Source organism: Daucus carota, chromosome 2 (assembly GCF_001625215.2).
Source record: "Daucus carota subsp. sativus chromosome 2, DH1 v3.0, whole genome shotgun sequence".
NCBI classification, from domain to species: Eukaryota; Viridiplantae; Streptophyta; class Magnoliopsida; order Apiales; family Apiaceae; genus Daucus; species Daucus carota.
In genome coordinates, this window is record NC_030382.2 from 13,296,916 (window position 1) to 13,314,985 (window position 18,070).

The window sequence follows — 18,070 nt, forward strand, 5'->3', positions numbered from 1 at the left end:
TTTGCTGAATGTATATGTGGGAAATATGAGTGTGGAGGCATAAGGTAGAGAAGAGAGAAGAAGAGAGTCCTAAACCTCTTATCCTTGGTCTATTTATAGGCCAAGGATTAGGGTTTAAGGGTAGGAAACCTGAATCTTGGCCATACACCTGTATGTCTCGAATCCTTACACGTGTCCCCGTGTCAGCTTGTCGTTTCTTGACAGTAGTTGTTCATGTTATGTCCCTATCACCTGGGCCTTCCATTCATCGTGTGCTGGTCCGGGAGAGGGATGGACTGGTTGTGTCTGAGTCCGAGATCATCTCCTGGGTCCGGATCATCTCCGAAGTCTAGGATCGTGTCTTGGGTCCGGGTCATCTCCGGGGTCCGGGATCATCTCCTGGGTCCGGGATCATCTCCGGGTCATGTAGTGCTTGGATCCGGGTTATACCTTATCAATTAGAAGCCGACATCTTATCGATAATAGCCAGAATTGGTGTTACAGACACACTACTGTCTTTCATACACGAGGCGACTTGCCATGAACTTTCTGTGATATTATCTCTATAATTATTTACCTTTATGATTGATTAACATTCCAACAGTAGTAAGTCCAATCAGACAACACCGAATGTGGTGTAGGCGTGTAGGTACTCTAATAATCGTGTTACATGATTTGCTTTAATCGTGTCACACGGTCGTCTCTGTGCTCGAAACTCGTCATGGCTGTCTTGTATGGAAATATACACATGTCTAGATAATATGAAGTGGGATTTATTTCGTTTGTAATATTCTCTGTTGAAAATTGTAACACGCACATAAAATTTACAGATAGTTGATGCTAAATACTGTTTTTTAGAATTAATATTGTACGTTAAAAATACCACATATTGCTTTGCATATTTAAATCAATTATTATAAAAATAAATCAATTAATTCAATCTATTTTAAAAAAATTATCAAAAATACACTAATTCAATTAATTCAATCAATTATTATAAAAATCATATCTAAATCAAAATTATATTTAAGTTGAGTAAAAATTGTTGAAATTTTGGTGAATAATTAACACTACAAAAATACTGTATTTGATTGTAATTGACTACTCACTCTGTTTTAAAATAGATGATACTTAACCTTTTTACGCACAGATTGATAACATATTAAAAATAATCATTTAGGGTTTATAAATTTCTTTTATAAAACTATTATTATATTTTAATTTACAATATAGTTTTTATAATTTTATTTATAAAATAAGGTACTTAAAAACACATGTCAAAAAATCAAATAATATTTATTTGAAAACAAATGGGGTAGTATACTATTATTTATTCTACAATTCCCCGTCGATGGAAGATAGTCAAACAACAATATAATTCACCTAGCCAGACGAATATATGGACCTTAAGTAAAAAAATTTGTGGCATGCAATAAATTAAAACAAGTTTAGTGGAAAATGTTACTCTCACATTCGTGCCAAGTACTGGTTGCTACGTCAAAGTCGCGGGATTAAAGACTTTGACCCTAAGATATTTGCGGAATTCATTAATTTTCTTATCCACTCCTATCCTTTAACTTCAAAATGTGTTCAAAGTTCAAACATGAGATTAATACATATGAGTTAAGTTCCATGTACTCCGCATATTTAGTGTAGTACCGTAGACTACGTATGTTCTGCAATTATAGAATGGCATAAAAACATTGCAAAATGTGTTATTTTGCAAATCTTAAACATCATTATTTTGTTAAAAATTTTGACAATCCTAAACATTCTACAAGTTAACTAGTAAAAAACATATTATTCTGCAAAACATGTTAAGTTTGCAGAACATATTTACATATTACAGAACATATGTGTTCTACTTGTCGAACATAAATGATTTTCAATATTTTTCATGAAATAATGATATTTATAGAATGTATTTCACAAAATAACAAGTTTCATATATTTTGCAATGTTTTTATGTCATTCTATAGTTGCAGTAATTATGTGGACTACATGGAACCTAACTCATATATATATAACATAGAACACTTTAGAATCAAATATAGAATCTCATCTAAAACTTGAATTAAATTCAAATTGTAAGCTGAACAACGTTTTATTATGAATGATAATAGTATCCACCATGTTTAATAATAAATATTTGTTAAAAATAACATGATTCTATGTAAAATAATCGTGCAAAAAATATATTTATATGATTCTATTTCTATTCTGGATTCTATTCTGGATTCTGTTCTGAATTCTATAATATTTTATATCAATAATTTGGATGAGTTTGGATGTTAGATTTCATATATTAAGTTTAATTAGTGTTTAGCTATGTAGTTATAACCTTAACAAATAATTAGTTGTGAAAAATGAAGTGTTATGACAGTGTTCTGTGTTGTTCTTTTTTTAAAGTGTTCTGTGTGGAGTGCAACCCTATATATATATATATATATATATATATATATATATATATATATATATATATATATATATATATATATATATATATATATGCCATTGCTCAAAAAAGAACACTCTTAAAAGAAGAACAACACAGAACACTTCAGAATCATATATAGAATCTCATCTAAAACTTGAATTACTTTCGAATTTTAAGTTGATTAATGTTTTATTATGAATAATAATAGTATCCTTCATGTTTAAAAATAAATTTGGGGTTAAAAATAACATAATTCTATGTAAAATTAGTTGTGGAAAAAATATATATGTGATTCTATTCCGGATTCTATTCTGAATTCTGTTCAAGATTCTATAATATTTCATATTAATAATGTGGATGATTTGGATGTTAGATTTCATATATTAAGTTTAAATGGTGCCTAACTATGTAATTATAGTCTTAACAAATCATTTTTCATGAAAAATGAAGTGTTATGATAGTGTTCTATGTTATTCTTTTTGTAAAGTGTTCTGTGTGGAGTGCAACCCTCTATATATATATATATATATATATATATATATATATATATATATATATATATATATATATATATATATATAACTTTTGATCTTAGCCATACAATACCTAGACACCTAGTCATGTGTTTACTATTTTCAAAACTCTTAATATAACTGTAATACCTAGTCACCTGTTTACACACGTAGTCCATATGTTCTGTATTTTAAAAACTTTCAACATATTTTAGTACAAACATAAAAAATGTTATTTTACTCCTTGAACACACAACAAAAACTTAAATATATAACAAATATAATAAAGAACATGTGAGAACATATGAAATAAAATATTTAAACAAATTAAAATACAGGACAAGCTAAAAATGAAAAATAAATGAAACAAACAATTCCATATTTATATATATGAAAACAAATAAAATACTAAATATGTGAGAAAATACAGTACAAAAATACAGGACATTGTATTTTATATAACAAAATGTATAACATAAAAAATATTAAAAATTAAAGAACAAACATGTTAAGAAATGTATAGTATAAAAATACAGGATATAATATTTGTTGTATCCTGTATTTTCATTATTCTTTCAGTTTTTTTATTTTTTAACTAGTAATATGAACAATATTTATTTGATATGTGTCTACATAACTTGTGGTACATATTACTAAAATAAATCAAATCTACACTAAAATGGTACACATTTATTTTTATTTTTTATTTTCGAAAAACTTATGTCCTGTATTTTATATAATTTAAATTCTTTATTTACAAAAAAATCTTTAATAAAGTAGAGAAATATATGTTCTGTATTGAAAATACTTATAACTAATTTAAAATATAAATAGATATTATATATCAAAGAACAAACATGTCAATAAAATTCAGAGTAAAAAAATACAAGACATTGTATTTCTGTACTAAGTATTTTTTTGTTCTTCACTTTTTATTTTTGTTTACGTGTCTACACAATTGTGCAGTGTTTACAGAACTGTGTACCTATTTGTACCTATTTACAGAACTTGACTAGGTTCGAAGAGAAGAACTGTTTTCCTATTTTGGGGCCGTGTCCTAAGTCTTAGAATAGTTCCTAGGTTACCATTTTATGGGTTCCTCAAAGAGAAGGCCCCTATATATATATATATATATATATATATATATATATATATATATATAATGAGAATTTTGTATAATTGGTGATCATATGGAAGTGGTTACAAATTTCTGATGCCATGAGGTAAATCAGCAGCGACTCCTCCAATACGAAAAAAATTATGCATCATTCGCATACCGGTAGCAGCTTCGAATAGGTCATATATCAATTCTCTTTCTCGAAAAATATAGAAGAAGGGGGTCTGTGCGCCAATATCTGCCATAAAAGGGCCAAGCTAAGCCATAACAAATGCGAAGCTATACGACTTAACTCTGACATAATGACTCTGATATAGCTGGCCCTTTTAGGCACTTGAATATTGCCTAACTGCTCTGGGGCATTTACAGTTACTGCTTCGGTGAACATAGTAGCTAAATAATCCCAACGCGTTACATAAGGTAAATATTGTATAATTGTTCGGTTTTACGCAATCTTTTCCATCCCTCTATGACTCTATGTAAATAACCCAATATTGGTTCACAGTCGATAACATCTTCACCATCTAGAGTAACAATGAGTCGAAGAACACCGTGCATTGATGGGTGCTGAGGACCCATATTGACTATCATAAGGTCATTTCGTGTAGCTTGTGCAGTCATAGGTTTTTTCCCGATTCATTCTTCCATGAATTGCTGAAAGCGAAAAGAGGTTTATCAAAATTTAAGCGAAAATTCAAAATGAAGTTATTGTTTTTGGTTATTTTTGTTGGGTTTAAAAATGATGCTTGCAGTTGAATCGGTATATATATATATTGTTGAATCTCACTATTTATGTACTCCCTCCGTCCCAATGGATTATATACATTGGAATCGGACACGGAGACCAAAAAAAAAAAAATAAGAAATGAGTAAAATTAGATGAAAAGTGGGTAAAGTGGTGGGACCCACATATTTTTTAATAATAGATTTAAGATGGTGGAGTAAAGTAGTGGGTGTAATAGTGTTTTTATTATTATATAATAGAGATAGTGGGAGAATGAGTGGGTGTAGTAGTGTTTTATATTATAAAAAGTTGCTATTTGGGGAATGTATATAAATGATGGGACATCCAAAAAAGAAACTGTATAGAATTGATTGAGACGGAGGGAGTAAAAGTTAGAATCTCGTTGTTAAGTATGGAGAGAATGTAAATACTCCTTCTGTCATTTTTAGTTGTCACTTGTATTTTTTCTTTTTATTAATAAAAATATAAAGTATAAATTTTAATTCAGAAAAAAAAATATTAAAAAAAAATAAGTGGAAGTATGATTTTATCACCTTAAATTACGTGCAAAAAAATCAAAGTGATAATTAAAAAGGGATAGATGGAATATAAAATATGAGTAATTGACCATTTGCACCCTAGGTGGTTTTTGCGATTTGGTCATGTTTTTATAATGTCGATAGTATACAAACAATTTATAATTTTTAAAAACAAAGTACAACCCATTCTCTAATTGCCGTTAAAAGATAACGGTCAACATCCATTGACTAATTATCTCTAATACCCTTTGTAATAAAACTGTTAAGAAAAATAAAAAATGAAATTGGCAGAGATCAGAAATAATTCCTAATCATTACTGGATTATTAAAAGGCCCAGAAAATTAAAATCCTCGTTAATAAGAGCCTAAAACCTGATTTATTAATTAATTTTGTAATAAATTAATACGGACTAATATAAGGTCCATTTAACATCCACATGTGCTAAAACTCAAGAATTGAGCACCTAGTCCTGCCAAGACCTGTATCTAGAATCCTAATCAACTAAGTGTCCCTAGGAAGGATCCAAAACTTCATATTTCTATATGGATTCTAACTCTTAGTTCTCTTTGTATTCTTTTTATTTTTCCTGATTTGCTAATAGCTTAAATTTATCCTCAATTTTATAATTACTGCTCGGATCTAAATCTTAAAAATCTAACTGGATTTCCATTCACTATTTTTCCGTTCTGGTCATGAATAAAATATCTAAAATTTATTCCAGATCTTTTTGTTTTTACTCATTTATGTCTTCTTTCCCTTTATAACGCGAAAATCACTATTTATAAGTCACTCAAAATCCTTATAAAATCAATACTTATTACTTGTAATATCCCATAGCAATTAGGAATTATTTCCGACCTCTGTCAATTTCGTTTTTTGTGTTTCTTAGCCGTTGTCACTGATAACTGGTCAATGGACGTTGACCGCTATCTTTTACCGGCAGTTGGATAAGGGGTTGTACTTTGTTCAAAAATTATAAATCTTGAGTTGCATACTGTCAACATTATAAAAACGAAACCAAATCGCAAAATCCACTTAAGCTGCAGGGTGCAAACTGTCAATTATCATAAAATAATGGAGTCAATACATTGTGTTGGTTAAAATATTGCTTACCAATATTTAATATGAAGCCATTTTACAATCTGAAATAAATATATGATTTATTATGCACCTCGAAAGTGCCTATTTGATAATAAGTTAATTTAAAAAATAAGTTCTAATTTTTTTATAAAAATGCAATTTTTTTTATTTCTTTGGATTGAATTGTCAAAGGGGTGATTTATATTTGTTCATTACAAAAATAATAAGAACATACGTCAGAGAAAAAGTAGAATTTTAAGTATTTTTTCTTAAAAATAAATAAGTTCTTATATATTTATGAAAAATAAATTTAGACAAACTAAGGAAACAAATAACGAGAAAGTTGAGCTCTCCCCCTCTCTCAAAATCCTGACCTCCATTAAAGATTTTTGAGGGCTTCCATTGGTTTTCACCGGTGAAAGCTCCAATTTCATTTTTTTATTTTCTTGCTTTGAAATCTTATTTTCCATTCAATAAGTTCCCAATTTATTGGGTTTTGTTAGTATCTCCTTGTGTGAGAGTTGGTTTGTTTTGTTTTGGTGTGTCTTCGTGTTTACCATGATCGAGGTTATATATCTGCATGATTTTTATACGTTTGATTGAGATTTGAAGGTTATTATGAGATCACATATATTGTCGATTGTTCAGAACATTTAGTTGAAAACTAATCAGATGGAAATAAATACATATATTCAAATCATTTTCAAATCGCTTAGTTGTCTCTACAAAAGGAAGAATTCTGCCGCAATATTTTTCGACGTCTGTCCAATTTTGATTATATTTATAGATGATGTATGGTTTTTAATTAATGAATGAATTCTTTTTTATATATAAAAAAAAGTTTTAGCCAAACTGCCTCCGTTCGCATCTCATTTGAATCTTATAATAAAAGTAGCAGCTTCGCCTCCAATTTTAAATAATCTTTTTCAATTTTCCTTGATAAAATCAATAAATATTTATTTAGACCTTATCTGATTTGACCGAATGCAATCTCACTTTGTCTCGAAAAAACTAGATACCGTAGGTCGAAAGATCAATCTGGCCTACCATGCACGTGGTCAAACTAATTAATCGCTCTAATTCAACGTTTATGTTTATGTATGCATGCGTATCCGTATAAACCTAGCTAGACAACATTTTTGCTGCAATATATATACACACGAGCTAAAAACCATGCCCTAGGGAGAGCATGGCCGGTTCGGCTCGGTTTCTGGATAAAATCGGAACCAGAACCATATATCTTCGGTTTTTAAAATTGAAAACCGCAACCACCAGTTCGGGTTCGGTTTTGGTTTCGGTTTAAAAACCTCGGTTCGGTTGTAATCGGCTCGGTTTCGGTTACAAAACCGACAAATATAAGAATGAAAAATAAAATATGAACGAGACAAATTGGTGCGCGTAATCTAAACATAATAATTGATGAAACAAAGAAGAAAATTAGCGGCTGCTGGCTTGGACTCAATGAGTTTGCTGACTTGAGCCAGGAAGAGTTCAAGGACTTAAAGAAATACACCTGCAGACTGCAGTAACATGCAGCAGGAGCACAAGTCTAAGCAAGCCATGTCTAAATTCATATTACTAAATATTATCATCATCAGCAGGATTAAGTATAACATAGAAAAAAGACTAGTACAACATAAGCACATAATATAATATAATATTATATATATTATTTATTTATTGAAATAAACGGTTCGGTTCGGTTTTTTTCGGTTCGGTTTCAACCAATAACCGGAACCGAACCCATAACATCGGTTCAGTTTTTTATTTTTTGGTTTCGGTTTCGGATCGGTTTTTTCCGGCTCGGTTTTCACCGGTTTTTTCCGGTTTCGGTTCGGTTTCGGTTTTTTTTAGGTTTTTTGCTCAGCCCTACCATGCACGGCACATTAAGGGAGTGTTTGGATGATTGGTGGGAATGAGAATGGGGAATGAGAATGGGGGGTATGGAAATGGAGGGTATAGGAAGTGGTAACCCAAGGGGTGTGGAGGTATTGATTTACCCTTCAAGAGGGAATGAGGTTCCCATTCCAAGCAAAAATTTTACTAATCCAAACCCAATGTATGGATATTAGGTTCCGATTCCCGTTAACCGGGCTCATTAACCATCAACCAAACGTCCCCTGGAGTGATAGGCTTAGTATGTTATTGTTGACCAAGTTTCGAGTTTCGCCTGACGAGTGACGTGTGTTTGTTGGATCTGCATTTAGCAGCTAGCAATAATCCTGTGGATCGGGATTTCTAAAAGCGGGTGAATTATGCTAGACTGATGTCAATAATATTCACATGAAATATTAAATTTGATTTCAAAATATAAAAACATTATATTTGATGTCTTGCAATTAAGCACGTAGATGGAAAAATAGAGAGAAATAGAAAATTTGATAATTTTTATTTAATTTCATTTAAAATTGTATAAAAGATTATTTAAATATTGAAGTTTTGGTATTATTGTAATATACTCATCAGAATAGAAATTCTATTTTAACATTATAAAAATATTTTACATTAAATATAATAATAATTATATATATTAACACTGCCACGTTCGTGCTGTAATCTATGCAATCATGCCCGGAAGTCCGAGTCAATTCTTTTTGTGAATATACAGGACCGTGTCATCTATCAGAAAAGTAATTAATTGTAGTAATTGACCAAGCTAGAGTTCTTTCACAAGGGGTTAAATTTTATTTATTATTTAAAAAAATTTACAAATGAAATTAATGCAGCAAACACAAATGTGTAAAGAATAAGAATCTTTATACTGGAGGATTTTTCACAAAAACTATATATAAGTGAAATAGTGCAAAAAAAAAAAAATTCTGATTTTGTAGGACATCAATTTTCTCCCAAAAATCTATAAATGTAAAAACAATTTTTTAAATAGCAACACTTTTTGAGTAAAAACTATTTTTAGAAAAGTATATATTTTTATATTTTTGAAAAAAATGGTTTTCAGTTTGCGGAAAACCTATCACACGTTTCACTAACAAACTTTATCAAAGATATTTTTTATTTATTTATAAATGAAAATATAAAATTACCAAAAAAGTTATTATTATTTTTTTTTGAATTTCGTCGTAAACATTTATTTAATTTCCGGAACAACACTAATCTTTCAACAACACAGCCTCCCAAATTGATGGTAAGATGTATCTGAGACTCATGGATGAAGAATGGCTCGGGAGGCTTGAGCACCTCCACCAGAAAAACTTAGCATCAAATTTAAAATTATATATTCATGAGGACTCCAGTAAGATATTTTTGAATTCGTATAAATAGTTTGTGAATATATTAAGTCCCTCAATTAAATTTGTGTGATCCTAACATAGCTTCGTCCTGATTGACACAGAGACAAGCTTCAAGTTTTTTAACAAGTCTGATCAATCGAATTTATCTCCCATTGAATTAAATTTAGCTATTTATCTCAAAAATTAAATCCCCGTTAGATAATTACCAGGCAAAAATTTAGGGTTTCAAGAAAAAAATAAAGCCAACATTAATTATTAAGTTAAATTAAAGTCTCAAATGCAAATTTAGAAGTGTATTACTCTCATGATCTCCATGTGTACGCTAGCTAGCAACATATAAAGCGGCATGTAATCGTCTAAGCGCGCTTCAATCATATTCGGGTTTTAGAAGAGGAAAGCTCGGGTCTAAAGAGGGTAAAATGTAAACTGAACCTAATTTTTCCCGAGTAGTGCTACGAATAGTGCTAGGTGCACATAATTGTGTACAGAAAATTTGTACATAATGATGTGGTAAGTGATGTGGTGGGTTTTAATTGGGGTGATTGGTGTAAATGCAGGGAGGCCATCCAATTAAAATCCGCCGCATGTCATTATGTACATGTTTTTGTACACAATTATGTGCACCAAGCATTTTCCATTTTTCCCGCTCTATTGTTCCACGACACCTTTTTTCTCAAAACGACATTGGAGGAAAATTCGAAAAATTAATTTGATCTTCCCAAAGACAGCTCATATCTCCCTTAGGTCCAGATAAATGATCCGATTCATTTTCATCGGCGACCATGCTCTGAGAAGAAACTTTCGAATTCGGCATGACAGTACTGTAATCTTCAACATCAATAGCCTCTCTGGCTCTTTTTCTTCCACCGTCTTCAGTGGTGCCAACATTGTTAGAATTCACGACGTCTAATGGAAAATTAAGAATCGCTTTCCTTCCGCGAAGATTGTAAGCGGCTCGATCATAAGCCTTGGCTGCATCAACTAGACTGTCATAAGTACCTAACCATAATCTTGAGCCTCTTCTGTTAGGGTCTCGAATCTCCGCAGCAAACTTCCCCCACGGCCTCTTTCGGACTCCCCTATAGTGCCTCCTCTCCTCTTCTGCACTTGTTTTCGAGTTCTGTGTGGTTGAGCTTGTCAAGTCGAATTTGTTCTGACGAGGGAGGTCCTTTTCGGTTGATTTTTCGGGCTTTTGCATGCTTTCACTAAAATTCAATAATTCAGGTGAACGTAAAATTTTCGTCTCGTTTTGTTTATCCCGCGTAAAATAATCAGAAATCAGGGTTTCTGATGAGGACGATGATGATGAGGACGAGGACGAGGACGAGGAAGAAGACCGAGGACAATGAACAACATCATGATGATCATTGAAATAATTGAGAAAATTCTCTTCGGGCGAAAACTCGTCGAGAAGATGTTGTCTAATGAAATCGAGGACTTGAGCATCAGATGCCATGGGCAATTAGCTACAAGGATAATTTGTAGAATTGTATATAGAGAAATATGAGAGTGAAATTAAATGATAGGATAGGAGAAGAGAAGAGAGTGGATTATATAGAGTGGAGGGACATAAAAGTTGTTGGGTTGGGAAGGATTGACTTGGACACTTGGCACCAGTCTTCTTACGATGGATGGTGGAAACATCCACACATTTGAAATGGCTCAGGTGGGCTTGAGGTGTACTTTCAGTTTGGTACGACAACGTTTCTTTTACCGAAAAACAGATAAATATTTATTTGATTAATTAAAAAACAGTTTATAGGGTTTGCCGTTTTGAGAGTCGACTCCAAGTTCTAGCCCCCATTTCTCCGCTCTTCATCCTTCATCCCCTCTATTGATTAATCATCTTCGTTCTTCCATCTTCTCTCATATTATTAGTTTTATAAATAAAACCAAGATCTAATCCTTTTGGGTTAGTTCTTGTTGAGTACCTTGTCATCAAGGTCGTGCCCATCTTTTTGGAGTGTTTGTGTTTGTTTTGCTGTTTCTGTGTATTTTGTTATGGGTCTCGGTAACGTGTCTAAGAAGGAGTTACATGATATTTTGGGTAATTCGTAAGGCTTGTATTAGATATGGAACGGTGGTGAATATCGTAAGAGCTCACCTTTCACGACATAAAATTGTTCATCTTTTGAGGTCATTTGTTGATCCAATATCAGTTGATGTAACTGATAATTTTGAACATTGGGCTACAGATGCTGCTGCTTATGTGAAGGTCAATTGCGACACTACCATGTTCACAACTGATGTAGGTTGGATTGTTCGAGATTTGATTGTAATACTTTTTAGTTTAAAGAATTCAAATATTCTATTTGTTGAGCGATCTGAAAACAAAGCGGCTATATGTTTAGCTCGTTTTTTGTTTCTTAATCAGGTTGTAATTGACAGTTCGAGAGTTTGTCTCGGCTGGGTTTCAGTTATTTATTAAATTCTTCGCTTTTCGTCAAAAAAAAATTAAAAAACAGTTTATGGCCCGAAAATCGTTGAGAAAAAGCACGTTCTTATGTTTATGGAAAAGAGTTTTGCAGTTAGGTAGACATCATCAAAATTATTCAAATATTTAGATATAAAAAACGTTATTCATAGAAATATAATAAATTTAAAAGCATATTTCAAATAATTGTAATTAGTCATCTGATTAATTCTATTATGTGCTGGCATGAATATAAACTTTTGGATGATACCAAATATTTATCGTTAGAAAGTAAAAGACTCGGCCCATGTTCATCTTTCCCATCAGCAAGGACAAGGAATTGAGCATGTGGTGTTGTATTCGGTCTTAATATACTCCCTCCGTCCCTGCTATTTGTATACAAATAGTTAGTACACAGAGATCAAGAAATTGGATAAAAAATAAATAAAATTAAATTAAAAGTGTATATAATGGTGAGATTCATTTATAGTTAATAATAGATTTGAGACATTGGAAGAATATAATAGGTGTAATAGTGTTTATATTATTATGGAATGGGGATATTGAGAGAATATAGTTGGTGTAATGATATTTTATCTTATAAAAATTTACTATTTTTGGACTGTATACAATTGATGGGAGGTCTAAACAAAACAGTATACAATTGATTGGGACGGACGGAGTAAATTTTACAATTGTCAACTTATAATCGTAAGCAGCAACTTTGTGAGACTTTAGACTTCAAAATATTTAAGTGTGTTCTGTCACTGTTTTTCATACCCTGAACATATAATAATACAGCACTCAAATATCATCTTGTCGATCGGGCATTTTTATATTATGTAAAGTTATATCATGGTTGTTCTTCTCTGTGTTCAGTCGAATTCAGTCACATTTAATGTTTTCTTTCAAAAACAATGAATACTTGATCAAATATTTCCGTTTCATCATCTAGTTTTACAGAAATAAGTTAATAAACATAAAGTTCTATGGAGACCACTTTTATTGGAGACCGTTGAGATCACTTATGTTCTGCAAGTGAAATATTGCATAAAAACATTGCAAAACGTATAGTTTCGCACATCATGTTGTACGAAATCATTATTTCACTTTAAAATCTTGAATATTATATAAGTTTCGCATGTAGAACATTACAAAATGTTATATTCTACGAAATATATTTAGTTTGCAGGACATTGTTCAACTTGCAGAACATACATTATATACTTATGAAATATAGATGATCTTCAACAATTTTAATGAATACATGATATTTGTTGAACATACTTCACAAAATAATGTATTTTATAGTGTTTTAATTGCAGAACATAAGTGGTCTCCACGGTCTCCAATAAAAGTGGTCTCCATAGAACATTACTCTATATAAATATATTTATTAATGGACAACCATCTGTAATTTCCCCTCATATAATCCGCAAATCATGCACCTACATGTTTTCACTAGTACCGAATAAGATTCTAAGAGCATCTCCAATGGTGTTGGTTATAATCGTTGGCTAAATTGAACCTGTAAGGCATAATGTAAAATTTGCTGAACCTGTAAGACATTATGCTTTAATGGTATTGGCTATATTGGTTGGTTATAATTTAAAAATAGTATGTCATTAATATTTAGATAGTTATAAATAGAATATATCAGTTTAATATGGTAATAATTTATATGTGATCAGCAGGATTGAGGAAAATAAATTGCGGGAGATGACGTGGAATTCACTACAGATCTGTAGTGGTTCGACAAATATAGTCATTCGTGGGAGGATGGCTATAATTATAGACAAGGGCTTGCTATGGTTGGAGTGGTGTTTTTTGTGGGCATTGGCTAGAATTTTTAATTTTGGAATGCCACCTAGACGTTTAGCTAAAGGCTTCTCAAGGTTGGAGATGCTCTAATAATACGACAAAAACTGTTAGAATTGCAGTACATTCATCTTTCTACTCTCTCTATTTCAGAAAGCTTTTTCTGTTTGATATGTCGGCACATGAGACAAATTATTAATTTATATCTAATTTATAAGACTAAATATAATCATGAGTGATCTTGTTGGCATCATATTTTTGAGTACTTTAATACGGTGAAGTTTTTATATTTATTACTAATACGAAATTTAAGATATTAATGATCAAAAGTGTGTGTTGGCAAACGTGGTAAAGAGAAATAGGAAAACTATTTAGGGACGGAGGGAGTACTATTGATCCCTTTAAACATTGAAATATAATCATGAAAGAGAAGATTGACATTATCTTGAAGTAAAAATGCTCTTCAATGATTTTATTCTCCATCATGTCTTCTGTTATTTTACACCAACTATGAGAAAGATTGTAGAAGGAGGGTTGAATACAATCTTTTACAAATTAAAAGATTCAAGAACAAGAACACTTAAAAGCAATAAAACAGAAAAACACCAAGTATTAAAAATATGGGTGGATTGAATGATCCACCCGTGAGATTTTATATTGAAGAATCTGTGGATTGATTACAATTCGCACAGCTGCAGGTTCACCACTTGAATAGCTTCTAACTCTCAGATTTTCTCTCAAGTTTTTCGAACACATTCAACTGATGCTACTAACTTGGTTATATACTTCAAGTTTTACAAAGCTTTTAACTAGAATACAAATTACACTATAATCTAAACAATGCTGCACATCTTTGTCTTATGCATGCTTTCTGAGATGTCTTCATCTTTGACCATCATCTTGATTTGATCCAGATTGCATTGCATGAGATAAGAATGTTTCTGGTTCTTCTTTATTTTCCTAATCAGGCTTCCATGTCTATTTTAGTGTAATTCGATCCATGTGATTTGTCAGGCTTAAGCTCTAGTCAATTTCAACTACCCTTTGCTTCATCAGTTGAAAGCTCTAGTCACTTTCAAATGCTCTTTGCTTCATCAGTTGAAAGCTCCTTCATCAGTTGAACGAATTACAGACTTCATCAGTTGAATGCTGTTCCCGTCTCATCAGTTGAATTCCTTAGCATCATCAGTTGAACACTTTGTCTTCAGTTGAATGCTTGGTTATCATCAGTTGAAACATGATCCAGTCTTCATCAGTTGAATAGTTACATCTCATCAGTTGAATATCCTTCACTTAGATGGAATTACATGGCATTGGATATTTACAATTAGCCACCCTATTCTATCCATCTGTTGATAATTCTCAAGGACAAGAAATATAACAATTACAACTGAAATTTTGATAAAGATTCTAAATAAAACATGTTACAGAATGTTTATGTTATCATCAAAAATTATTGATTCCTAACAATCTCTCCCAATTTATGACTGGAGAAGATGCAGATATAAATTCTACACTTGATGATAACAAAACACAAATAAATAAAATACAAAATTTAAATGCAAGAGATAGAAAGTTTACATATTATTATGCTCCTCTAGACTGAGCATATTACTTATTTTCTAGAAGATCTTCTTCTTCTGACTTAAGTTTTTCTTCAAGTATATCAATCTGTTTCTGAAAAATCCTGTAGAACCATTCTTCATCACTATCTTGTCTGTTGAGCTTGGATTGAAGAGTCTTCAGTGTATTCAGACTAGCAACCTTGAGTTGATCTTTAGGTCTGAAAAATCTCCTAACACCTTGGCTGTCCCTGAACTCCATAATTGGGGTTGGCTCATGATGAATTTTCTTTCCAGTGTAAGGGATTTTCAACCTTCTTTGCAGGCTAGCATATGAGTTCCACTCCTTCCTGATTTCAAGAATTCTCTTTAACACCATTTGTTTGGCTGGTGGTGTAAATCCTCCTGTTCTCTTCATGGAAGCATAGATCTTTGTGAGAGAGCTGAATCCTTCAGAACTCAGAACCCTGTGCAGAGGCCAGGTGACATCACCTTTGCTTTTATATGAGAAGATCAATCTTTCAGGAAGTGTAGAAATGGGCTCTATTCCTCTCACTTCTTGAAGGTCATTCAAATCCAGCTCCAACTCAGAAATTTCTTCTATATTTGCTATGACAAGATAGTCATCTGGATTTTCAGGTTCTGTTAGGTCCTATTAATTCACTATATAAGATGATATAGTGATCACAATCTGTAACACAGTATGACAATATAAGAGATTGAAAGCAATAAACTCTTATATTCACAAAGCTTTAATAGTTACAAAAACTCTCTCAGTGATTTATATTGTATCACTAAGAGCTACTAGGGTTCTTAACAATATACTCGATAACTCAACTCCTATAGAGTAACCCTAATCTGTGTTTATATAGACACAGTTACACAATCAATCTCTGATTTGATAACCTATAAATCAGCTAATAAATCTATCAATCAAAGATTGCTCCAGTTTTCTGTTTAGTTTCCATAGTCAGCAAATCACTCCTCAGCTTCTATCCTTCCTTGAAGTATATCCGCTTCTGAGCTCTTTCCACGTGTAAACTCTGACGAGTCTTGACTATGTAAACTCTGATCAGACTTTAACAAACTCTGTCAGACTTTACTAAACTCTGATCAGCTTCCAGTTTAAACTCTGATGATTCCTGTTCTAAAACAAACTTTAAGAACATTAGTAATCATCAATTATATCTAACAGGTTCCTTAGGAGGTTTTGGAGGATTAGCCATTCTCTTTGCCACAATCTTCACTTTCTTATTTGGTTTTGGAATTTCTTGAACAAGAAAGGCTGGGATAGGAATGTTGTCAAGATCAATTGGCTCCTCCTTAGGTAAGATTGGCTCATCATGGAAGTTGACATCTGGATGTATAAATGTGGTGTCTTTGATTGGAGAAGAAGGCTTTGATGGTTGAACATGCTTTTCAGGATCTTCTTCTCTTCTCTTAGCAGCCTCAGGCATCTTTGATCTAGACTTAACTCTCTTCTTCTTTGGAGGCTTCTCAGGAGCAATCCTAGTTTCATTTTGAAGAAGTTCTGCTTCCAACTCCTCATCCAGCTCAATTGCATACCTTTCATCAACCTCTATTTCTTGATTTTCAGAGAGTTGAGACTCATATTCCTTTATTTCACATTCTCTGGCCACCTCTTCAGCTTTTGCAAATGAATAATGAGGATGGCCAGTTCCAATGAATAGCTTTTGGCCTTCTCTGTAGATGATGGCAAAATGAGCTTTTAAAGCCTCATCTGTAGAATCTTTGTAGCTCTTGATTTCTTGGCCCAAAAGCTTGTATTCATTCTTTTCAGGCCTGGCTAGAGGGAAATAAATTGAGCTTGAATCTTTGCCAGGCCTTGAATAACCACAACTTTTTGGAAACAGAGTGGCCTTGAACTCATTCAAACTTGATGGCTCACCCTTTTCTTTCTTGGATGGAATGACAATCTCAGGTGTGATTACCTTAAGAATTGTTGTTGTGGTTGGAAAGGAGGTTGAGATGGTTGTGGCTGCAGATGTAGATTGTGAAGTTGCAGAAGCTTTCTTGTCCAACAGAGCCAATCTCTCCTCAATTGAGTCCAGAGCTGCAACTCTCTTCTTTTATTTCTCAGTATAGAAAGGAGGATGAATTCTGCTTACCAACTCTGCAGGAGTAGGCAAGGGCCCTTTCTCCCCCTTTTTGTTAGCAGCAAGTGTGGGAGGGCTAGGAATAGAAATGCCAGATGCCATGAGAAGATGTTGGAGAAGTCCAGTTTGCACTCTCTGGTGTTGAAGCATCTCATGCATTCTTGAGTTGAGAATTTGGACATTGTCCTCTAGAGCCTCCACTTTCTTTTCTAACTGAGCTTGCTTTTTCTCAGTAGCAGACATCGCAGTTTTGACTTGAGCAGGAATCTTTTCATCAATCTGTTTGAATAAGTCAGTTTTAACAGAAGTGATGAGAGAGTTGAAATGCTCTATCTCTTGCTGAAAGTGAAAAGATTGATACTTGTGCAGTCTGAGATTGTCCAGAGCCGGACTGGCAAAAGTAGCAGAGATAGAGGAAGAGGCGCTCTCAGCTTGTGGATGGAGAATTGAGGTAGCTTGCCATTGCAACTCCATACTGACCACTGTTGCATTAGTAGACTGGATGGAGAGCCAAGAAGGAGGA

At 32.5% G+C, this 18,070-nt stretch overlaps 1 protein-coding gene across 1 annotated transcript; it reads right to left on the reverse strand.

The window, feature by feature from the left end:
• Positions 1 to 10,310: 10,310 nt before the first annotated feature.
• LOC108208540 (ethylene-responsive transcription factor ERF106) lies at positions 10,311 to 11,093 on the reverse strand. The gene has a single exon (XM_017379072.2). It carries the CDS (start codon positions 11,091 to 11,093, stop codon positions 10,311 to 10,313), a length of 783 nt encoding a protein of 260 aa, XP_017234561.1.
• Between the last annotated feature and the right edge of the window lie 6,977 nt (positions 11,094 to 18,070).

What these genes read in the sequence shown, in the direction of transcription:
- LOC108208540 (XM_017379072.2), bottom strand. Translation starts at nt 11,093, where the DNA reads ATGGCATCTGATGCTCAAGTCCTCGATTTCATTAGACAACATCTTCTC.